Below are 25,887 nucleotides of genomic sequence, written 5' to 3' on the forward strand. Positions count from 1 at the left end.
TCTCCAAACGGAACGGGGGTGGCTGGACCTCAGACACCATCTTGGAAAGGATCTTCTACGTGTTGAAAAGCTACGACAAGGTAGATCCTGAGAAGGTGCATCTGGACGCGGACCTAGTCAAGGACCTGGGATTAGACAGTCTGGATATTGTGGAGGTGTGTTATCACATGGAACGGAGTATGATGACCTGGATATCAGACGATGAGCGGGAAACCATTGAGACTGTCAGGGATATTTGGGAGGTTGTCATGCACAAGCTTCTCTATAAGCTAGCTTGAGTTGCTCTGTCCATATATATTACATTTCTTTTCTAAAGATTTTTCTAAGAAATATTTTGTAATTTACGGTTTAGTCTCAGGTATATACCCAAATTTGGCCTAGAATACTAACAGCGTCGATGAAGAGCCATTATGTATCCACCTCCTAATTGTATAAATGCTGCATAGATCGGAATGATTTCATAATTAAAAAGCACTTAAAAATGCTTTTCAAGATGCGTTTGTACTCTACAGTTGTATTGTGTCTATTTAAACAAAATAATTGAGTGTATCATAGGTCAGAATGATTTAGTAAAATTACGATTAAGTTATTAAATTATAATTAGTTATTACAGGACTGACTTTGTCTAAAATGAATACATTTTAACCCATTGCTTTGATCACCAACAAACAAAACTCAAAAATCAATCAATATCAGTTATTTTACTATTATATTGTAGGTAGGGGTTATTATGGATAACGGTGGCAAAGAGGCCTTTACATTAAACTCTAATACCAAAGACGCCCCGGAACGAGCGACCAATAGTGAGGTACGCACAGAATTTAATGGGCAATGGGCACTTCACAATTATTCTATCAGTATTATAATGCTATCTCTGACCACCGTTGCTTTACCGAAGAATTTGTGATGTTTCTGAGATCTAGATTATTGAAATATTTAAACGTACCAGGTATCAGATCAAGGAGTGAAGGAGACGGCAGGGGAGGAGGAAGCAGAGGAGACAGAAGATGACGAGGGAGACGATGAACTGTTAGAACAGGAGTTATTAGAAAGAGAAGAGGGGGAGGAGGGGGAGGATGATGCAGGGGACGAGATGAGTGGGGATGAGGAGAACGATGCTCCCAATGGTATGTAAATTTCAGCAGCTAAATATTTAATTTGTGGTGATTTAAAATCTTTACCGCTCTGACGGAATGATTGCTTCTGATCGTTATGTCATCTCAGATCAATGACTTTGGAATTTACTAATCTGAAAAATTAAAATTGCTTTTTGTGTGTCGATTAATCACATACATTTTAAAATATAGTATTAAGCGATTATAACATAAAATATTTTAGATGATACAGAAAAGACTGACAAGAAGAAGAAACGTAAGAATATTAGAAAAATGATGAACGAGGATGAACTAGCTGAGGAAACAAGATTGGAACAAGAGAGGGAAATGGAAAGAATTAGGTGGTTGAGGGAGCTACACGAGAAGTCTCTAGCGGAGGAGAGGGAGAAGAAGAAGTTTCTTCAGGAAGAGAGAAAGAAACAGAAAAGCGAGGAATCTACTTCAAATCAAGTCATTCTGTTGGATGATGACAGTGATCACGGACTTGGAGAACCCCAGAAAGAAAGGTCTGTGTTCGTTTAATTTTAGTTTTTGGAATCTTCATGTTTCTCGTGACAAGAAATGAATAAAAAATGGCCCTTCGAAATTATACTTCAGCGGATTTCAGTTCTGTGCTAGCGTTGATAACAATTTTACATTATTGTATTTGTATTCCGATTCATGCAAAACTAAAAGTAAATACTAAATACTAAATAGCAAAGTGTGTAAGGAGTATTTGTCTACATCTTTGTGTACTGTTCTCGTATTACCATGTTCCTGAGCTGACGTACCTTGATTTATCTACATCCACCATCGTATTCAAGGAGCTTTTGTGAGATAAGAAAATAGATAAAGGATCAGCCACATCTTGATGTTTAGCCTGTTTCGTAGTTACACTTCTTCAATTCCCACTGTTTGGATAATGGTTATATTATATATATATGTAATAATTGTTGTGACGATATTGTTTGTCCATATTATTACTCACTCGCACCAACCATTCGCTGAGCTGCTCCTGTTATTCTGAAGTAGTCACTAATCACTATGCTCTGTATATCGGAAAATGTATCCTAAAGTACAAATGGCATCCTTTACCTGCCGAATACCGCTGTTTGAGTCGTGGCAGTTCTTGTAAATGTCAGAGAACATGCCAACACAGTGCCCAGTTCAACAACAAAACCTTTGAGAGGACTAGGTTTGGTATGTTTGCGGTTGTTGAATGTTTCAACCTTAGACTTTGAAGTAAGTTTTAGTACTTGTATTGTAGTTGGGATTTTTTCCAGCAGTTAAGACAGAAAGGGTAAATTAGTTAATGAAGGAGTGAAGGCTGCTCACGTTTAGCTAAACCAAATAAGATTAATTTTTATTCCTGTTACACAATACATAATAATATAATATAGTCAACTATATTATAATAGTAACAAGATTGTCCCGTTACGCCAGACACTTTCAGAAAACCGAAGAAAGAACCCACCGTAATCACGCTATCAAGTGACGAAAGCGAACCGGAATCAGACAAACCGCTGACCGGATACGATGACACGACAGCGTTCGTGGGAGGCATGCACACGGATGACACTAAGAACGTGACAGATAATCAGGGACGAGTTTTGGTGAATGTTAACCATCCTCCAGATGAGCAGGATATCTTCCTTACTGACAAACTTGCTAAAACCGTTAAACCTCATCAGGTGAGTTTAATTAGGGATTAAATAATATCATTAATTAAATTGTATCATTAATGGTTAAGTTAGGATATTTTATATAAATGGGTATCTTTTTTCCATTATGTTAAGTTCAATTTATCAAATACTTTCAATGAGCTAGTAATGGATCTTTGTTTCCTGCCCCGTATGTGTGTTTGCCTCCCCGTAGGGGGTTAAAGGAACTTATTTCGCCACTTCCCGCCACTTGTGAAGAAGTTGAAACGGTTATGTTAAATAGGCACTGTCACTAATGTAATACTGCTGCATGGTTTTAAAGTATCATGTTTTGAAATTAGGTCCTATCGTTTTGGCACTTTGCCGAGAAATTTTATACATAATGAGTAAAATGTTTAGGTTGACCTCACCCACCTCACGTTTTGAATTACATTATATTTAAAGCTTATTAAAAAAATTAACCAAATGTCTAACATCTGTTTATTAATTTATTAATTATATGTACATTATTTATTAATTATATGTACATTATTATAAAGATAATCCACAAATGTTACATCTAAGTCTAACATAACGTTCCGACAAAATTAACATTAAATAGCTACGGCATGCGCGGCATATCGAATGCCCATTTCCTAGAAATGAATTATGGATGATAACAACTGATGGTACCGCTTCTAAGTAAAATACATTATATCATATTATATAATATTCTTTAAAACCTCTGCAGAAGTAGACAATAACTGTAACAATAACTGCATAATTAAACCGAGTTTTTATGAGGTGCTTAGAAGTTACTCGTCTGTGAGAACTCGCGATGACACCAAACTTTCCTTACAGATTGGAGGAATTAGGTTTCTGTACGACAACATAATAGAGTCTGTGTCGAGGTTCAACTCAAGTCCGGGATTCGGGTGCATACTAGCTCACACCATGGGTCTGGGCAAAACACTCCAAACTATCAGGTACCAAACTAACTCGAGAGAACCCATGTCAACAGTCTGTCAGTCTAGATAGATTTTCAATAGACTGTTGTATCTATAATATAGATAGATTCTATATTGAATATGTAGACTTTTAAAAAGGTAGCAATAATGTTCTGCGAAATATGATATTGTCCACAAACCCGGAAGTAACCAGATCTCCTGTTCCTAGCTTTGTTGACTGCTGTCTGCGGAACACTCCCGCACACACTGTTCTCATTGTGGTACCAGTTAACGTGCTACAAAACTGGTGTAATGAGTTTGATATGTGGGTTCCTAAAGATCACACAGTAGTTGGCGAGGGATCCGCCCGAACCTATCCGCTCTATGTTATTAACGATCTGTTGAAGACTTTCCAAGCTCGAGCTACGCTGATCAAAAAGTGGAATGAGACTGGAGGAGTGATGATTCTTGGGTTTGTTAAATTTACTTTTTCACACTGCAGTTTTCTGCCTCCCAGATTATTTCAATAATTTCCCTATGCTACATACTATGCTACAACCACAAAAAGCTGGCCTCTAAATTTTTTGCTCAAGTTAGTTAAATTCTAATGTAATTTCAAGCTTTAGGTTGCCAGCTTTTTGTGACCATGGTATAGTCTGTTGAGATTAACCTACCAGCGACTGGTTCTTTAGAAATCTCGAGTCTAGGGCGTTAATTCTGAGTTAACCTGTACCAACCTTTTGTCCGTGGGAGATTTCGTACATCTCTCGGTTTAACCTTACAGCTTAAAGCACGTGTATTTTTCTCCAGGTATGAGATGTTCAGACTGCTAGCACTGACGGAGCCATCTTACGCAGTGTCGCGCAAGCTTTGTCGCAAGAGGCGCAAGCGCGGGGCTCCTGTAAAGGAGGTGTGTGATATAGACGAGGAGGAGTTCTACATGGACCTCCTGACAGGTAACAAGATACACAGTACACTGTACTTACAGTACTACAGTAAACACTGTACAATGTCTACCCCGTGTTACATGAGTTTATTATATATAGAAGATTCTCGAAGGTTCTTTTCTGAATCTTGTATTTTGGATTTTATCTGAAAAATCAAATTATGTAGATCTCGCAAGATTGAAAAGGTTTTAGATTAAAAATAAAGATGGTAATGTTATATATGCTATGCTTGTTATCTTTACTTTTAAAAACATGAATACAGTTTATAAATATAATAATAAAATATAATAATAGATATCGTACGTTCAAGAGCATGTTTTAAAAAGATGGCACCATTTTGTATCAGATTTTGTGCTAATCTTTAAACACGTGTACTGTATCATTTAAGCGCTGTTAAAATGTTTAGGACTCATCTTTTTTGCCGGTTGGAGTTGTGATATTTCTTGTTGAAATGCATACCTAACGAATAAGAACTGGTCTATTTAGCAATATAAAACATTGCATAAATATATATAATTTCTTGAACTGAAAAATTCTATTTCGCAATATTATCTAGGATTGTTTACCAATTAATGTAGTATACAATTACGAACATATATTGTATAATATGCAGTTATATGTTCGTATCATGCTCGTATCATGTAATAATATATCACATAAAAAGCTACAAATTATATTTGTGTTGCGCCATACTCACAATACTGCACAAATAAATAAAATGAATATTAAATATTGGCTGAAAAAATGCATGTAAACTGGTAATCAAGCATATGCCTTGTCTGTCCTCAAAGTTATAATAAAATACGAACTCTTGTTGTCCAGCTGGCTTTACAGCCGGAGCAACCTTTAATCTTGCTTCACGATTTCATAGCATGGGTCCCAGACAATCTCTCATAAGTGCAGCAGATGACCGCCTAAGTACAAATAACACTCTCTGAAATAGCTAAGAAGAAGTTTGATTACACATTTTGATCAAAGTTTGTCTATTGAGGAAACAACCTTGAAATTAGTAGAGATCGATATAATTATCCGGTGAGATGGTAACTTTTCGTCTTTACTCCACCTCCACCTTTAATGTTATAGTAAGGATACGGCCTCCCCCAGATTAGCCCAAATGAAGAGCTCTTAAAACCCAGATAATGTATAGTCTTGTGAAGGTATGATTACACTTGATAATAGTAAGCTCGTTATTGGCCCACCAGCTTCTTGATCCCGGGAACACATTATAATGGTTTAGTCTAGACCATTTACATTGGTATTCGATTATGTTCAAACTGTTTTTCTTTGAAAGTGATTTTCCTGGAATTGTTATGCGATAGTTTTATTGTTGCATTATATCTATACGCTATATGTTCAGGTAAAAATTCGGTAACCTGTTCTATGCATTTATAGAGTTTCAAGGGTAAAACACCAAACTGTAATCCAGACTTACAACTGGTAAAACAATCACTGCTGCGGGTTAAGAATTCTCTACTCGACCTAAATGATCCCCTTAATGGTGTTATCCGTTACTCCCCCCCCCCCCCCCCCCATCCTATATAACCTCTACAACATAACCATCACTCCCTCCAAGCTATAATCACGTACCAAAATGTCACGTGAACAAAACATTCTGTCACTGTCTTATCGAATATCCCATATTATATTTCTTTTACTTTATTGTACACCAGCGAGGGGAAGAGCCACACACACAAACCCAGGATGTACATAGTAGAGATTCTGTTGAGTAGATGTTGATAGCTGGTAACAATCCACCACCAGGTTTTCCTCGCAGTCACCACTCTCACTCAATACTCACCACTTTAACTGAAGTAACACTTTTTTTGGGAGGATCCAGCTCACCGACAAAGCCACTAAAACATTGAACTAATACATGTGTCATTACTCTCTGCAACCGTCGACATTACCAACTGGTTTTCTTTCTAGCGAGAATCTCGCTCATTTGCAGGCAGATCTTGTAATGATTGTGTTGACAAAGGGCTTGCCGACAATACACACTAAGTTGCCTTTATTATGTGTTTAGTTTTATGAATATTTAATACATCAACTGAAGTACTCGTTCGGTTGTTGTGATATTTTTCCTTAGATAATTTTACAAAGCACCGTCATTTCCTCTTGATCGGATCTCACCCTCTGTGATGACAAAAGGAACCCGCAGTGAGGACTGAGGATACTGTTATCAAAGTATTGATTTTTGTCTCGTTTAAAGTAAACCTGGCTTAACATCAAAGAATACTTCCTTCACAATGTCTGGTGCATTAGTATTGATGAGTCACTATTTAATTTTAACCAGTTATAATATTGGATTGCCACGTAATAATAAGACACCGTTTCCATGTGATTAGTATTGGCTAGTAACATTAACACCCTCATTTTATGTAATTCGATGTCTTTAAATTGTTTTTGGGAATCAAGTTTTATAGCCTCAGCAAGTTTTATAGCCTTGCTTCATAATTTCATGGGTGCCGTTTAATTTACAAGCACAAATAATCACCTCTCTGAAGCAGCCCAGAATTAGTCTGTTACACGTTGATGATTGATGCAATGTATGTCTATTGCGACTTATTATATATGGTCAATATTTTGAAATTATTGTGAAATCAGTAGAGATTGATGACTATCTGCTGAGTCGATATAATAGGTTTTCGTATTACCTCATCGCCAGTGTTGAATATATATTATATATATGGATACATCATAATGTAATATGTAGTAACGATATGTCTTCTCTTCTTCTCGACCAATATTGGCGAGTCACATTAACAGTTAACACTATCATTAAAAGTGAACTTAAATGGCTTTAAAACTGTCGGCTAACAATTCCCACGTTTTTCTAGCAACTCAAAGATCCCTGTTATATCCTGGACCGGATCTCATTGTCTGCGACGAGGGACACAGAATAAAGAATGCTCACGCCACTATTTCTAAAGCTCTCAAAAAAGTCAAAACCAGGTACGATGCATGTTTTATCAATTGCAGACCATTGTGTAACGTGTCTTGGAGCGAACATTCCAGAAAGTTGTTGTTTTATAAACGGTACATGGCACATTTTTACTGGTTCCGCTGTAGTTTAACCAGACATTTCTTAATTTAGTTACTTTTCCTAACCCAACCTTCACAGGCGGAGGATAGTGTTGACGGGATATCCTCTACAAAATAATCTGGAAGAATATTGGTGCATGGTGGATTTCGTTCGACCTAACTTTTTGGGAACAAAGAACGAGTTTAATAACATGTTTGTGAGACCGATAGAGAACGGACAGTGTGTTGATAGCACGTTCAAGGTGAACACGCCCTGCTGGTTATGGTATCTTATATATATCTCGTGGCTGAAATTCTTTGAAATCGCTGAAATGTGCGTCACGTGAATAAGTGGGATTAGTCTAGTTTTAAAGGTTTTGTTTCCCTCAGGACACGCAGTTGATGAAGTTCAGATCGCATGTTCTACACAGTTTACTTGAAGGATTTGTTCAGAGGTATGCTGTGTTCCTGTTTATATGAGCATAAAAGTCTCGTTTTTGAAACTTTTGCATTCTGCACGAAAGATTACATGATAGATATGAGATCATAGATCGGGCCAATTATTCGGTCATAGTTCACAGTGCATGATGGTTGCGTTATAATGGAACGCGCGCTAATGTTTTGCAACACCTACTCTTTTTGTACTCACTTCACTTAGCGCGGCGTCACGTACGAACATACGCGCGAACTTTTGCTTTTCAATTTTATTCTCGCACGCTAGATAATTAAATTATTATGAGTTAAGAGCAGTGGCGTAACGAAGGGCCCCGCTGACCCGTTTGCCGTTTTGCTCTAGAAACACCGGCGTATCCTCTAAAATCACCTAATTTGTTCACCAACAGCCAACGTTACGCCACTGGTTGAAAGGGTAATTTTGAGAGTATAATCACTCCTGCGATCAATGAACGTCATTCGATATTGCCTTGTTAGCCAGAGTGACTGGATATTTGAATCCCAGCGAGAAGACAGAGGGCTAGTAATAACTGCTTAGTGCTTGCAAACTATTGATCAGGCCCGAGGTTCACATGCCCCCTAAAGTTTTATGATTGACTGGTTATTGGGATAGCGCTGCCACGGCGAACACTTCTCCCTGGAATTGGCTACACTGATCCTGGACCTGTCCTTCCATCTCGAGATTTCTAAACTGTGAATGACTGGGCATTCGCCATATCTAACCAGCTGTATAAGTTGTTTTTTTCAGTGGCAGAACATAAAGTTGTGCCGCCCAACTCACTTTTTTGTCGGAACCCTTTAAGTTATCGCCGAATGTCGATTATCGGTCTATATTTGTGATCTCTGAAACAGATGATACTGGTTAAGTCTAGACCTATGACCTATTTAGTTCAAACTGCTTTTCTTTCAATTGATAAGTTATAGACTTATTGTTACGCGACTGTATTCATTGTATTTTAGAGAAAAGACCCGTATCCTGTATAATAGGCGGTAGCCCTTTTTTCGGTCGGGGCCCTTTCTACCGAATCTCGAACACTCTGAAATATGTCTATTCGGTTCTCATAAAGTCTCACTTTGTAAATTTTATGGGCCATATTTAGTCGCTTTCCGTTACACTTGGTCTAACTCACCTGGTACCAATCGGTGAGTTGAAAATCTCCAATCTTGGGGATACAGTTCAGTCTTCATACGCAATTCGAATGCAGTATTATATCTGCTCTATTTTGCGGACACTTTGCAGAATTTGGAAGGTATTTCATAAATATTCAGAATTGGATATATTAAGAAATGCTCCACTTTCCCAGTACAGTGTATCGCAAATCTATAGATTCCATATTGTAAGGCTTACCTCATATCACAGTCATTCCGGCAATATCAATAAGATTTTTCGCTTTGTAATTCGGTCGTTCCAAGTGTTGGCCAGATAATGATAACGCTTTGAGTAAGAAGTTTAACTCCAAACATCAATGAGATTGGCCCTCTTTGATAAGCATCAAAGTTAAAAGGTTTACTTCATATTACCGTGTGCATATGGTCGGGGCCCTTTTTGCTTTTTCTTTTAACTGAATGCCGTGAAATATGTCCATTTCTATCTCACGATCCCTCAATGTTTAAAATAAGGAAGGAGTTTTCTGCAGAACCCGGTTCCAACACCTGGTGCCTGTATCTTTGAAGCTTTGACTAAACTCTCCCAACAGCCCTACTTTCTCAGGGTAATGTGTCAGAAATCTATAGATTGGGTGTTGTAAGGCTTGTATCCCAGTCATTCTGGCAAGAGCTGTAAACTCCCATCGTGATTACGATGGTTATGGCGTTTTGTAATTCGCTGGTGACAAGTGCAAGAAAAGGGAGGAGAATGCTTTGAATAATTTGACACTTAGAAGCTAAACTCCCAAACATCAGATATTTTACCACCGGATGATCCTCTTTGATACGCATCAAAGTAAAAAGATTAACTAAACATTTAGTATTTACCAATTTCCAAAGCTTTGGCAACCAAGGTTTAGCACTCACTGGAGTGATTGGATAATACAAGCTGAACTCATTCCGCTGATAGCCAGTAATGTGCCCGTCGCTGGAAAGCGTATTAATCCTCCTCTTACTAACAAGTCGCCTAAACAAGCTGCTAAAGGGTCTGACCTGGCCAGCTAATTAACAAGCCATTAACCCCCGATGTGTGGGCACCCTAACTCCAGCTCAATTAGACCGGGCACTTTCAACTAGATTCTAATTGCAGGCGAGACCAGAGCATTCTGCAGCACACTCTACAAAGTAAAACGGAGTATGTGCTGTGTGTCAAGATGACGCCCGTGCAGAGGCGATTACTCAAGCGGTTTGCTGCTGATATGGAGATAGATGGAGCGGTTAACCCCATCTACGCCTTTACTGTTCTTACCAAGGTTCGCTTTGTGATGAAAACCCAATCCATTATTCATTGAGTATAAAGGAGTATAAACCTAGAACATTAATCGTAAATGAATTGACAACACTTGGTATGGGGTTATATTTAAAATTGTAATTGGTTGAAATTGCATGATTATTATTCGACATCCAGGGGGCAATGACAAAATTTGGTGATGACACCCTAGTCCACAATTTGGTAAATTTTGGCTTGTTAACACCAAACTCCCAGATTTGGAACCACCCTGATGTATTACAAGAGGTGGTTGCATCCAGTAAGATTGATGATCTGGATGTGGACCTTCCCAAAGCCAGCACCAAGCTCTCACTAGAATGGGCACAGGATGAGTTAGTTGGCATGAGAAGGGGAGTCGTCGAGGATGGAGCCAAAATGGTCCTTCTTCTGGGCATCATTGAAGAAGCTGTCGCTATTGGAGACAAAGTACGTTCACCGCGTGTGATGTTCAATTCGTAACCACAATATTCATTCTATGTGTACTACTGACTAGATGTGCGGTATTTAATGTACAATGTGCTATGTTTTATACATGCCAGTTGTATTTTCACGAATTTGTTTTGCATATTATATTTCAAATTATCTCAGGTGGTCGTATTTAGTCAGTCTCTCTTGACTCTGTCATTGGTCGAGAAGTTTCTTCAACAACGTTACCTGCCCGAAAACTGCTCTCAGAAGAATGACATCAGAAATTATTTCAATGGTGGCGAGGCTAATCCAACGGTAAGAGCTACTAGAAAATCGAAATTTTTTGAATTCTAACTATTAGTTAATTTAGTTTTTGGCTGAAACCCTGTTCTGTCTATTTTTAGCATGTAATTTGATGTTGAAATTACAGTTCGAGCGCTAGTGTCTGTTTCCAGTTCTCAGTATTTTGTAATATTTTCAGATGCTTTATTTTATCATTCTACAGAATCGTTTAAATAATTACTTGAAGCAGAAATCGTGGTATAATTTTATTGTACTTGACAACTATTCGCATTTCATAGCAGTCCGGACAAGGACCGAGCAGCCCAGAGTACCCAGCTCCGAAACAGCAGAGGGTAAAGTGGGCCAAAAACAAACACTACTTCCGACTAGACGGCAGCACCAACTCTCAGGTACTCTTAACATATGTATTAAAGCACCAAATTCGAGACTTGTAATTAAATATTCCCTTGTGCGTCCTGAGAGTGAGTCGTCTGCCCACTTATATCTTAAAATCCCATTATCAAACTCAATTTTCCGAGAATTTGTTTCCTGTGCTGTTCAAAAACCGAGTAAAACCAATCAACACATTGCGTCCAATATTTTGTTTCAGCTTGCACATCGTTTATACGATTCTGGAATCTAAATACTCTCTTTGTTGTTCTCGGGCAGGCACATTTCTTCTAAATGTTAATATTTTCTCGTTTTCTGTGATCTGTTTTAAACAGCCATGATGGTGATCAGGAAAATAGTTTGTTGCTAACTTCACTTCAAAAACAAATTAATTAATAGTCGTTAATTAGCTAATTAATCACCCCGCTAGGACCGAGAGCGGTTGATAAGGCAGTTCAATAAGAAAGGCGAGAGTGCTCTGGTGTTCCTCATATCAACGCGGGCCGGCTCTCTTGGAGTCAACCTTATCGGTTCAAATAGGTTAGATTTAATTTTGTATTACTTTTTTATTACTTTTTTATTACTTTTTTATTACTCGTCTTTTCGCTACGAGACAGTATTTGATTGCTCATCCTTTTACAAGGGTGCTGTTAAGTTTCCCATTTAGGCTAACTAATTCCAACCATTTTACTGTCTGTCTTTGTGGTTGAAGCGATGACAAGCTGCTTTCTATTTGAAATGATGACATAGGAAACGCCACATTCCAATACTTTCGAACCCTACTTGTCAATGCCACATTTTGAAACTCTAACACTCCTCACCAGGGTGATAATTATGGATGTCTCTTGGAACCCTTGTCACGACGCACAAGCAGTCTGCCGGATCTACCGCTACGGCCAGACCAAACAAAGCTATGTCTACCGGTTCGTAGCGGAGAACACGTTAGAGAGGACAATATACAACAAACAGGTAGGTCTCTCCTGTTCCCCCGGCCTCGGGCAATTATCAAAATTATATCCCTAACGTTTGTAAGGTTTTGTTGCGTGAGTAAAGAGTGGTCGAGTCTTGACTTGCTCTCTTTTGGTACAGAGCCCGACCTTTTCAACAACAACCACATACCCTGCTCCACCGTGCTGCTTGTGTTGTACCGTCATTATTATATCACTTTCCAATATAGAAGCGTAAAGGGAGTGTGGTTGTAACAGAACCTAGTGTATCGTGGTACTGCCATTAACTTGTGGACCTGTATTGTCAGTATTAACTTTTCGAGCGGCTTTCAGTAAGAAAATGTGTTAAAAATATTGGCGATCTACGTATTTCAGTTCGAGACAACAAATGTCAAGACTGTAGTAACTGGATCTCGCATATCTTACGTGTAATACATAATATACTGCTGGTCCACATCTGCGAGATGTTGTTTTATTTTTGCAAAGCAGCAACTGCGTGTTATTTTGGCTTAGATTGCATGCGGAGTCTACTTAATTGGTGTCCTGTTTACTTCTGTTTGAAGAGATGTTGTTGCCCCGCCTTTGCACCACCATTGCTCAGTTGTCAAGCACCCTGTTGTTTTAACGTCAGAACATGGTAGTTAGCAATAGGTCCACACTACAAGAAGCTGCTAGGCAGAGTATCTGTAGTTGTAGTTTAACAGCTCGTACCCTGTCAGATATCTGCAGTTTCTAACAGGTAATGGTACGTGCTAATTGTTCGGAAACCCTTCTCTCCTGCCTACCATTCCCACTAATTCCCTCTTCCAGACTCCTTCACAAAGTGTGTGATTTTGTTGCCGACTTGTAGTTCCCAGCTCTCGTTTCTCCCCTTCTGTAAGTCTTCTTCTGAAGTGCGCTTGACACTGACTCTGCAGTTCTTTTCCTAACATATTAGCAGTAGATATGTGTCGTTGGAACAGCTTTGCAACACCTCCCGCAAAAGGTGCTGACATTTTAAAGTGTGATTATTTGCAGTAAGGGTATTGTGAGCTATCTCTCTCTCTCGCTCTCTCTAGCTAAGACACCCGACCCGCTGCTGCTGCACAGGTCTGAGTGCTAATACCACGGCACATAAAACGTAGTATTATATTATGCAGTGTGTAGTGCCTGGTTGTACTTGTGTCCTCCTCCTAGCTTGCCTTCTCTCACTCTCCAGCCAACTCCCCTCCACCCGCTTTGTTTCGCTAATCTAATTTGAATACCTGACTTTGTGCAGTGTACTTCTCCCCTGGTGTAGTAAAGGGGTACCTATACCCTGAACCCCGCCTCTAATACAACAATAGCATTTTATAGGTGGTGATCTCTCTTTAAAATAGTACATCTGTCTTTTTAATCGATCGGTAAGCAGTGACTGGATTGGCAGCAGTACCCCCTCTCTCTGGATTAGCAGTAGTACCCCCTCTCTCTGGATTGGCAGCAGTACCCCCTCTCTCTGGATTGGCAGCAGTACCCCCTCTCTCTGGATTGGCAGCAGTACCCCCTCTCTCTGGATTGGCAGCAGTACCCCCTCTCTCTGGATTAGCAGTAGTACCCCCTCTCTCTGGATTGGCAGCAGTACCCCCTTTAAAGAGAATGGTATCTCCCCGGCTCTTGTAGTGCTGTGCTTTGTTACCTGCTACATTTATGTCGCGCCAATGCTCCTGTTCTGGACTCCATTTCGTTGTGATTCAATGAGAACTTGTATTGTATACTTGTAGCTTATACTTTGTAGTTTGTACATACTACTAACCCCCTCACAGGGTCCTTTGTCGTGGCTCTCTCTCTCTTAGCTTGTCGCCTCTCGTGAATTTGCATCTTTTCGTTACAATGTTCTTCAGATAATTCTATGAATTATAGCCTGACCCGAATTGTCGTGCAAGATCACATACTTGTCTAGTTTTTAGTTTCTTCCTCTCTTTTTGTTGCTTGCAGTCTGTTCCAAAACACTTACACACTACCCTGTACTAAGTTATAATGAGGACAGATGGAGGTTAGGTGAGACACTCAGTCCCCGGTGTTGCCACTTCCTGCTTCCTGGTCCCTCCCTGGTGTAGGGACATGATCAGGTTCCACATGTACAACAGGGCACCTGCTTACGTGGAGATCAACTATGTGGAGTACGATGAAGATGACCTCCTCAATCCTCATAGCTACCAGGTTTATAGCTACCAGGTTATAGCTTAGCTACCAGGTTCATAGTTACCAGGTTCATAGCTACCAGGTTCATAGCTACCAGGTTAAATCTCACTCAATCCTCATAGCTACCAGGTTCATAGCTACCAGGTTAAATCTCACTCAATCCTCATATCTACCAAGTTCATAGCTACCAGGTTAAAATCTCACACAATCCTCATATCTACCAAGTTCATAGCTACCAGGTTAAATCATACACAATCCTCATAGCTACCAGGTTTAAATCTATCTTAATCCTCACAGCTACCAGATTTAAATCTATCTTAATCCTCATGCTACCAGGTTAAATCTATCTTAATCCTCATAGCTACCAGGTTTAAATCTATCTCATTGTTAATGGCCATCAACTTAATAAATCTCGGACTGTATTCTGTAAGACTGTTAGTGTAGACACTAGACTGTAGGCCAGTTTTGTATGTGATTCTCGGTTTGTCCACTTACTGATTTAAAGAACTAGAATTCTCAGAATTTATATATGCCATGTTACAACCTTCCTCCTGTAAACTACTGTAATTATCGAAGACTACCTCCGTTCTCCACTCTACCTATTTGACCCAACAGACCAAATTCTCCTTAAAAATTGTCGCTTCTTTAACGAATTTTCCGTTGGTCAGCATACTTTTTCAACTCGCTATAAATTGTTGCTGATTAGGTTGGTCCTAGTAAATGAGGCGCATTGGTTGTTGTATAGTACTATGCCCATTCATAACACTTGATAACATGACCATTCAGTTATAACCGATTCAAGGTTACGAGTTACATAATATGCAGTAATATTATATATATTTATTACACTATCTACCCATCCATACGATCAAATGTTAGAATTTCTTAGAATATCGGCCCACAAAACTTAATGTACATTAACATTGTATCACTATTCAACATCTATAAATAATTGTATGATTTAAATGTACAAAGTATGTATCGATACTGATAATGAAAGTTATAATATATTTGTAACATATATTATCGCAGTAGACATTCCGTCTACATTCCGCAGTAGACATTCCGTCAACCCCCAGTCGACCAGCGATGTAAGATGTGATAGTCTCTGTCTAGACTTAAAGTTAAAGAGACTGAGAGAGAGAGAGAGAGAGAGACTGCCAGGCAGCGGCACTTAGTTGTTTTTTTGCTCCTTGATTTGTGTCCCACAGCAATTACCAAAAACCTCAAACTCTCCCTTGATCTGCAAATATATCTGTCCAGTTATAGAAATACACAGGATTGTCATGGTAACTACAAAATATAATATCACGTCAGTTACACAGCAATAGTATCTAAAAGAATGCAGTTCAATAAATGTCACCATGCGAGACATTGCACACATTATGATTCAAGGTAAGCGTGAAGATATGTGCACTCAATTCTCACACCAAGCAGCAGGAATTGAGTCTGGGTATTTGGATGGCGATATAAATTGCTCCACATTGCGAAGAGCACAGGAGAGCACAGGTAGTGGTACGAACTGGCCGGGTCCTTCCCTTCCCAGAAGTGTTTCAGAGGATAAGGACCGGGCATGTTTTGAGGCTTGGTGTCGTTAAGTGCTGCAACTGCAGAGAGTGCACACCACTAAGTGGTCTAATATCATGATCATCTCTCATCCCGCTGAATCCAGACTAGTTGGAATGTTTCACAAATAACTATTCAAGATAATAAGGTGACAAGCCCTGCAACATTTCGTTGGTGACTGGTGATTCTCAGTTCGGTGTGGCAGTTACATGGTTCCGTATTCATATATCTTGACACTGGCTGGTTCTCTTGCCACCGGTTCTGAAAATATAGTTACACAAACCTCCCTAACCTTGCTGACTTGTCAATACGTTAAAAGTCTACCAGCCGGCTAGTTAAGAATTGACACTGGAGCGTTTCCTGAGAATCCGGTGTTAGAGCAGGGTATTTAATTATGGCCTAGAAACATTGCCTGAAATATGTCTTCTTCTACCCCCTGCTCGATTTGCAGGGCAGTTAACACTAAGATTATCCGTCTTTCAGCATAATCGAGGTTTTAAAGGCTTCAACATTTACTTTCAGCGTAGAAAATTTAAAAATAACTTGCTGGTCTAATTTCGCCTGTTCAGATTAAGATCTGAATTCTTACATCCTAGCGTTGACAATTGGCAACAGTTTTACAAGTTGACGGCTCGAAATTAGTCAGATTTACGTTAAGGATCGTCCGTCCAGTGCCTGGTGTATCCAGCTACCGGCGATTAAGAAGAACAATACCGACAAGAGAAATTGTGTGGGGTTCCCCACTAGTAAGTCCGTCAGAACAACCTGTAAATGAGCCTACAAAAGCCTGGTCCTTTGTCAGTTTTGTGCCCTACTTGTTCTTCTTCAGGACAAATGAAACACTAAATCTCATTACGCAACACGCCTGGTAAAGCCTTACTCCTCCCGTGGCTGCTAACAGTGCCCCTGAAAAGTTATACGGGTAGTGTAACACTATAATAATGTCATATTATACTGAGGACGTCAAATGTTGTTTCTCGTGGGAAAGAAGCAGCTGAAATATGAAATATCCGGAGTGAGAGAGATAGAGAGCGGGTGGCGAGAATTTGGTTCTAGTTTGCTTTGTGTGTGACGTAGAGGAAGCTCTGCATCCACGGTTTTACTTTGCAATCTCATGTGTGTGACTGCAATGTATGCAGATTAACGTTTTTAAAGTACCAGCCGACGTATTTTGAGACGTTTAACAGGATTTTACTTTAACTTAAAACTAACCCTGATAACAAGCTTATTACCAACAAAGTTAGTGCATATTAAATGTATATTATATTATACAGTAAATAAACCTGAGGTTGATCAGTTTCTAAGATTTCTCAGAAATACAATACGTCAACTGTCATGGTAACCCAACTCTATAGTGTTCCCAGTGGTACCAACTTTTACTGCCATATCTTACTCCCGAATAGGTGGCATGATGTGCTCACTTTCTGCGTGCAATTATAGACCAAAAGTTGACAGCTAGAATATTAGAATTTTGAGAATTTGTCGCACCCAAATTACTGAAATTGGATGACAGAGTTTAATGAGGTGGAGTTGACCACACATGTTGAATCCTTCACGTTTTTTGACCTGTTTTTACACGTCCCCCCTCCCTCCCAGATCACGAAGCAAGGGATGAGCAGTAGGGTGGTCGACGAGCAGAACGTGGAGAAACAGTTCACCAGTTCGGAGATCGTCAGCAATGCGGACAACTTTGAGATGATGCCCGATGGCCCTGCCCTTGATCATGAGAACGATTGGAAAAATGTGGGTTTTTATTTATTGACTATCTTCACTTATCGTTTATTAGAAGTCTATTTTGTTTTAATGATGTGTTAATTAGGATAGAAATATGTGACCGGTTCACCACGCAACTTACCTTGTCGTGTAACTTATTCGGAATGTTTGCTTTTATTGTGTAGAATATTCTGCGGCGAACACAGCACAAGCTAATCCGTAATACCGCACTAAAATAGAAATTAACTAATCGAATTCCGGAGTTTGGTGCCTGGCGATAATGCGATAACAAACTTGATAGCATTTTAAAATAACATCATACTTAAGGGTCTAATTTTGGACCGACATATGTTTTAATCTGGTCCTAAGTAGGAAGTTTAGCTGTAGAGTACTTTCCAAGGCTTCTGTAAATATCATAAGCATAAAACATTGCCAATTATGGTTATAAACTAGAATTCAGAAAGCCAATAACGGAAGGCCAATAACAGAAGAATTTTAACTTTTTATTGTTCACTTTCATAAAATCTTCCGGATACAAATTTTAATACTCCGTATCGTCGTCGATAGGTACTCCAGAAATTTGTGGCTTCAATCTCTACTTTATAACATATAATAAACAACGTTGCAATACTTAAAGTTTAACGTACAAATTAATTTATTATTCACTTTCACCCAGACTATTCCTGAAATTGACGACGCAGTACTACGCACAGTCCTAGAATCACACCCAGATCTGCTGACTGCTGCTCCGTTTACTCACGAATCTCTCCTCCTCGAAAACAAGGTAACAATTGCCTTTTTAAGATTTGTAGTCAACCTGCTAGGAATATTTAGAAGTATGTATGGTATTCTGATTTCCTATAGGTTGCAAGAATTGTGGCCGTGATTATGACAATATACGGGTTACATTAGGTTTCGCTACTGTAATTGTTTGAAGGCATTATCCTTGTGGGGCTCCTCAATTATATCAGGGAAATGTAAGAAAAAACTCTGAATATTTGTTGGTAAATATTTAATTGTTTGTAAAAATTTCTATAAATAGAACGAGAGGCTGACGCAAGAAGAGAAGATGTTGGCCAAAAAGAGTTATCAGTTTGAGAAGCAGATGAACAAAGGATTTGGGGGCTTCTCCAACACATATTCCAAGTAAGTGTGGCTTCTTGTGTCGCTTCCCTTAACAAATATTTCATGACGCCTTTCGCATGTTTTCACCGCTTGTCCGCACATTCCATAACTATTGTTTAGGATTCTAGCAGAACACGGCCGACTAGTGACTGCAGCCCCTAAGACGAGCACGTACGGACCCCCCATCAGGAAGAACGCTCCGCCAGCCCGGCCCCGATCTCCCCCCTTAATGACTAACAGACTCATCTTACCGGGCCGTCCCGTGAGGAGCCGGACCCCCTCTCCCCCGCCCTTCCACGCCTGGAATACTACTCAGCAAATCAGCAAAGTTACGGACGTGCAGAAACAAAACATGCAGGTCTCTGCCCCCTATCTAATGACTTTCAAAAATCCTACCAACCCCTATTTTGATGAAAGAGGCATACAGAGGCCCCAAGCTTCACCGTCTGATTCCCGGAAGAGAAAACGTGATGAGCTTCTACAACGTGCAGTGGCTGCGGGAACGTTTGATTTTGACGCCCAGCTTGAGCCTAAAATCGACGGAGGAAGGTACATTCAGATGACAGATACTCAGGAATGGAGAGGTGCTGGAGGGAGTGGAGCTCAGAATCAAGTGGTCGATGTACTGGATATTATAGATGAAGATTCGGACACTTTGGAGCCCATGGAGATCCCCATTGCTGATATACTGACTAGTGGTATTAAACTGGGAGATATCGAGGGGTCAGATGGCCGGCCCCATACCAGTTGTATTTCGGAAAGCCAGATTGTTTTAGTTTCAGATTCAGACGAGTAGTTTTTAGAGAGAGATTCTTAGTTTTTATGAATGAGGAGCGGATGAAATTAGCATATTACTTTGAGGCATTTTACTTTTTAGATTTCCCCTGGAAGGATTATTGCAACTTTATTTGACTGTTGAGCAGTGGGGGAGGTGCCTGAACCCGCAAAATAATTACCATTATATTTAACGTTATTGACTGTAATATTTGATTATTCTTGATACTAATTTGTATGATATTTCATCGCGAGCTTTTATTGAATTTACTAATACCATACTGAATACTGATGAGTAATGCATAGTAGAATCATGTCTCATCAACTTTTGTTTTGCTTATCCCCTGGTCGTTATTCCGACTGGTGATCTAGATAAAAATATGGGTTAGGCCATGATGAAATTAAAAACTTGCTTACATCCTAATGAATAAATTTGACATAACAAAGCTTATCAATGGGCTGTGTCTCCACAAGTAAAGTATAAGAAAACTTCCAAAAGTGTTGGCTTTTTAGAGCTTATATCCAATATAGCATTTTGGAGCACAATCGATGATTAATTAATCGATTTTAAAGCACCTCTACTTAACATAGTATATAATATTATATGGGTACCTACTTAATTAAATATCAATGAATTTTGATTGATAATTAAAGTTGATCGTTTTAATGATAGGGTGTAAACTAGACCTCTGCCCACTAGGTAGTCATGTCATTTCTTCACCAGGCCTGTGAACAGAGTAACGCCCATGTGCAAAGCAGCGCCCAAATCTGTCAGCGGAGCACCCTGTCAACCTCTACCCCCAATAGACACTTCCCCTCATTGGAATAAGAACGCTCCCACAACGGGTGTTTCTTTGGAAGAATTCGCCGAGAAGGTAATTTAAGTCTGTGATTTAGCCCCCAATTTTGGGTAATTTGATAAAGTAATTTTTATGTGATTAAGTTTCCTTAAAGACTAATCTACTGACCAGTGACCACTTGAATGGATTTTGTGAGAGAAAATTGCTGTGTTTCTTCACTTATTTGTAGTATTTTATCGTTTCCTGAAGGGTTATACCTCTTATTTCAGTACAACGCAACGAACTGGTCACCGCTGATAAAACCGTTGTCCCCTCTTCAGAATGACGACACAGCACCGATGCTTTTTCAGAATATCCCGGTTAACCACCAGGAACAGCAGATACGACAGCAGCAGGTTCAGCAGAATTTCATCTCCAGACCAGTCACCAGCTCCAACTCCCCCAACATTGCCCCCAAACCGAGGTCCATCCTCCCGGCTCCCCCTACTAACCCTCAGCAATCCTTCCTGATGGGCGCTACCCACGCTGCCAACGTGCAACCTCCACCTCCTCTCAAACTACCTCTACCTCGACTGACCACCCACCAGACACATCTCCAGCCCTCCAACCCGGCCAAGCGGAACAGAAAACCCTCCAAAGTGGTATCCAGTGTTAGGCCCACTCAAGCTATCCTAGCTCAGGTAGAGGATGGTAAGTGCACCTACAAGGTCCCGATTCCCCGGACACCCGAAACTCCTCCATCTTCCAGCAGAGAGAGCTCCAGTTCCACCCCAACTTCCAGCAGCGGGAAGTCCTCCATTACTGATGCTCTGAGAGCGATAGATGAGCGGGTTATAGAGCCACCGACAGTCAGTGTTCAGCGGATGATTGAGGAGAACGAGATACTAAGGAGACAGATAGAGTTGGATGGGTACTTTGCGTTCAGTAAGAATAATGTGGGTACCGTACAAGTCGGTACTCCTCTCAAGTCCTCTCCAGGACAGTCTAGTGCGAGTACTACACCAGCAACTACTCCCGGCCTCCCTAGAGAAGATGATAGTAAAGATGATCTCAACTCTACCACAGAGTCTAAGGAGGATGATAAAATGGAGAAGCAAAAACCTAAAAAGAAGGTAGCTAAGAAGACCTCTTCCTCCTCAGCCCAAAATGTCCAACAGCAGCAAGTGGTTTACCAGGCCATCCCAGCTCAAGCTGTTCAGTCAAACCAGGGATATCAACTCCTGATACAGATGCCACCGGGAGGGACTCTGCCTAACCAGACTAAGATGGTCCCTGCTACTCAGATTATCCAAGCTCAGCCTGGTCAGCAGTTCCTCAATAACGGTACCCAAGTTATCAACGGACAACCCATCTTCATTCAGAAACAGAATACTCCGTTGCAGCTCCAGATGCCTGCCGGGAGCAAGGCAGTCTATCTCATGTCACAGCCCTCTTCTGTCTCACCTCAGACGAGTCAAATGAACCAATCCGTCACAACAACCGCTCAGTCTTACAATAGCACTGCTAACTCAACGTCAATGGACCAGTACATCATGACTCCAGCCACTTCGCAAGATCAGAGTGGTGAGAGTGCTAGTAAGGATGTGACCCCTGAGTCGACCCCCTCCAGTACTGCGTCCACTCCTCAACATGATGTGGTCCAGCAGACCCCTCCTCCGACCCTGCTCAGTCCCGTGAACTACGATATTCAGCCCCAGATTCGGAGTTCACCTCAGCTTCAACCGCAGCCTGTTTTGATTCAGCAACAACAGCCATATCAGCAGTTCCAGTACCAGCAGCAACCTCAGTATCAGACTTACTTCGCTGGTACTCAGATGATTCAGCCCAGACTTATGCCGCAGCAAATGTACATGCAGCCCAGTCAGATCCAGCGCGTACAGCAGCAACCAAAGCTCAAACCAAAGCCGAAAAGCGCACCGAGCAAATCAAAAAGCAAGAAACCCAAAGCTTCAGAAGCTGTTCAAAACCACATGACGCAGGCTCAGATGCATGCGAACATGCTGGCTCAGCAGAAACAGAGACAGCTTACTCAACAGATGCATCATCAGTCAATGTCTGGTGTCTTCAACCAGAGACCCCAATTAGCCTACCGTCCACAACAACAGTATTACGCTCCTGTCACCGACCCTGCTGCGGCCCCTCAGCACCCCATGAAAAGTGAACCCAGCAACTGTCAGGTAGCCAGCTCCCAGGCCAGCCAACAGAGCCAGCAACGCTTCACTAACCCAGCCTATCAGAACCACTTGTATCAACAGCAGCAGGCTCAGTACAGTCAGTACATGCAGCAGCAGCAGATGCAAATGTTCGCCGCCAAGGAGGCTGAGGCCAAGAAGGCTACTCCCAGTCCCGCCAGTAAGAGGAAATCAAGGAAGAAGACGTCAGATGATTGTGACAACAGAGTCAACATTCAGATACACTCCCCCATATCGTTCCCTGCTGAAAAGAAGCAGAAGAAAATGAAGAAGGCGCCGGATTGTCCGTACTCGCAGCAATCCAGCACAACTCCAGCAGTTCCTGCTCCAGCCCCTGTACAGAGGGAGCAACAGCATGTTAACTTCGCTCAGCTGCATCATCAGCAGCATCTCTACCAGAACATGATGCAGATGTATAGGCAACAGACCCCACAGCACCAGCAACAGGGCCAACCTCAACAACCACCGCAGGAACAGCAACAGCAGCAGCAGGCTCAGCAACAGCAACAACAGCAGCAGCAGCAGAGTCAACCCCAGCAGCATACCCCTACCTCAATGCAACCACACCAGGGCTACCAGCAGCTCCCTCCCCACCACCAGCATCTCCAGGCGGCCTCCTTCCAGCTCCCCACCCAACAGCAACAACAACAACTCCCTCCCCTGCTCTACAAACAGTATCTCCAGAAACAGCAGCCGGCAATGCAGAAAGCCGCCCCCGCTCCACAAGGACACACTCCACTCAGAGGCGCCGCTCCTCAGTACTGGGGTGGTCCCCAGTACCCCCAGTATTCCCAGGAACAGAGCTTTGGGTTTGGTGCTCCTGATATGGGCCAGGATGAGGATGACAGGACCTCTTCCCCGCAGAGCGAAGGGGAGATGGACGTTAACCAGTTTCTCAACATTCCAATCAAAACTGAAACTCGCGAAGCTAAGGGGTCTTAACGCCTCCAGTTCGCCACTAGATCACAGTGAGTATTCCTCACTAAGACATGTTCCTCTGCACATATAGATATCTAAAGCTGAAGATGGTGATGATTGGCACGTCAGTGTACTTCAATACGGGATTAAGAACAGGAGCATTAACAGGACCAATATGAATGGTTGGGTTGGACGATTTTTTTGCAAAAAAACTGTGTCAGCACAGAGTGAGGTATCATTAAATTGTTAACATATTTTTGATAAGAACTGAACATCATTGATATTTCATACAAGATTTAATTAATATCCAAAGTTTATTTTTAATCCAAACAGTCGTATTTGTTTAATGTTTATTTGATGAAGAATAAGATGTTAACCTTTAACAGTTAATTTTAGTTTTTGATGATCTGTATTTAAGTGATCAAAATCAAAAGATTAGGAACCTATTATTATTGTTTTATATTTAAATCTTTTAAATTGAACAATTTGCAATGTTATGGTTATTCATCATAGCCCAATGCAGATTTGAATACAAGCAGTTTCTAAGTTTTTTTGTTATCTTCTAGATACTTTTTTTCAAAATGAAATAGGTTTAATTTAATTAAAGTTATTAAGGTTCAAGTGTGTGTGTTTTTTGAGTGTTTTTCTCTCCCTGTGAAAATCTAATTGAAGTTTTTGTAAAAGGTTTTTTTGACATTTATATTTCAGTTGATGCTTTCTAATAAGTGATACTGATTATATTACATGTTCTTTTTGTTTTTTTTTCCTTTCCATAAATAAGACATTTAAGAGATTTCTTTATCATGTTTCAAGTAAGATTGCTATCATTTTCTGTTTTCTTTACGGTTCTTAAAAGTTTTTTCAGGTCTTAAAGTGCATTGTTATCACGAGTTTCAATTTTGTTTTTCTATCATACATGCCGATTATATCACGCCTCTAAATTTCAGACTCAATTATAAATCTTGAAACGACAGTATATTTTCCGTTTAAATTATGAGAAAGTGGTATCATTATTTTGGAAATTAGTTGCTTAAACTTCTGTGGACTTCCTGTGAGTTGTTCCTCACATTTGCAGACATGACAACTACTTATCTGCATCTTGTCACGAAGCTTGGGATATATATTTTTACTTGCACGTGAATTTACTTTTGTTAATCACTGTAATTTAGGGAATATAATTAGCTGGTTTATAGTCGGCGATTTTTGGGATATTTTTGCGTTCAGATAGTCTTAGAATTAGGTGCAAAGTTCCGTGTATTTTTCGTAAACTAAAGACAGAACATAACTGGTTAAGTAGAATGTATTATAACTATTTTATTAGCTTTGTTTAAGATATATATCTATTTTTGGATGCGCACATTCTGTTATTTAATACGCCGTAACTTGTAAAATATCTAGAACTAGAAGTTTTGTCATACTTACTCTATTTTAACAAATTTATTCACCTTGTTTTACTTGTCGTTATATTGGAACATGTTCGTGAGTCGTGACAAAATAATTCAATCTCAACATTCAACAAATGAACTCAAAAGAATTCAACACGCTAAATAAATTTAAATCAAAATATTGGACAGTGCAAAATTATTTTGCTTAAAAAGTTGAACCTTAGATTTATTATTTCATCTTAATCATAGTTAATCAGTACAAATTGAACAAGTATTTTACTAGGTGTGATGGCCGAAGTTGACTCTCACTTCCACGTTTGGGAACTAGACAGATTTGATTACCCGTGGCCGAACTCAGACGTGGCAGCAATTTTCAAAACCATCAGTTATCCTGACCTTACCAAGGCGCTAGACTCTTCTGGGGTAAAGAACGCGGTATTTGTACAATGTTTGAATAACAATATCGAGGAAGCTAAGTGGGTACTGAAGAGTGGGCACTCTGCTATAAAGGGTGTCGTAGCCGGGGTCAATCTGACGGATCATAAGCTGTTATCTGAACAGTTGGATGAGTTGTGTAAGTTTGAGAAGTTTGTGGGAGTCAGACATATCCTGGACATGGAGGATTCTTATGATTGGGTGGTAAGACAGGACGTGATTGAAGGGTTAAAGTTAGTTGCAGCCAGAGGGAAAACTTTCGACTTCCTTTCCC

At 40.3% G+C, this 25,887-nt stretch overlaps 2 protein-coding genes across 3 annotated transcripts in view; both read left to right on the plus strand.

Annotated features, from left to right (window-relative positions):
* The window catches only part of LOC134826619 (ubiquitin conjugation factor E4 A-like), a 101,940-nt gene that overhangs the window by 35,835 nt on the left and 40,218 nt on the right, over positions 1 to 25,887 (plus strand). The window lies entirely within an intron of this gene.
* LOC134826617 (uncharacterized) lies at positions 702 to 25,234 on the plus strand. Of its 2 annotated transcripts, none has more exons than XM_063839071.1 (21): positions 702 to 808; positions 950 to 1,127; positions 1,339 to 1,621; positions 2,548 to 2,785; positions 3,596 to 3,720; positions 3,911 to 4,153; positions 4,492 to 4,637; positions 7,466 to 7,580; positions 7,750 to 7,912; positions 8,040 to 8,104; positions 10,339 to 10,501; positions 10,735 to 10,944; positions 11,107 to 11,241; positions 11,508 to 11,618; positions 12,029 to 12,138; positions 12,423 to 12,567; positions 17,868 to 18,014; positions 18,661 to 18,768; positions 19,027 to 19,130; positions 20,608 to 20,758; positions 20,953 to 25,234. In XM_063839071.1, the coding sequence occupies exons 1-21, from the start codon at positions 731 to 733 to the stop codon at positions 23,815 to 23,817; spliced, it is 5,883 nt and encodes a 1,960-aa protein (XP_063695141.1). In that variant the 5' UTR covers positions 702 to 730; the 3' UTR covers positions 23,818 to 25,234. The 2 variants fall into 2 exon arrangements, with proteins under 2 accessions (XP_063695141.1, XP_063695142.1); XM_063839072.1 differs by having other exon boundaries at positions 11,511 to 11,618.

The sequence above is a fragment of the Bolinopsis microptera genome, chromosome 2 (assembly GCF_026151205.1).
Source record: "Bolinopsis microptera isolate Bmic1 chromosome 2, MBARI_Bmic_1.0, whole genome shotgun sequence".
Taxonomy (NCBI): Eukaryota; Metazoa; Ctenophora; class Tentaculata; order Lobata; family Bolinopsidae; genus Bolinopsis; species Bolinopsis microptera.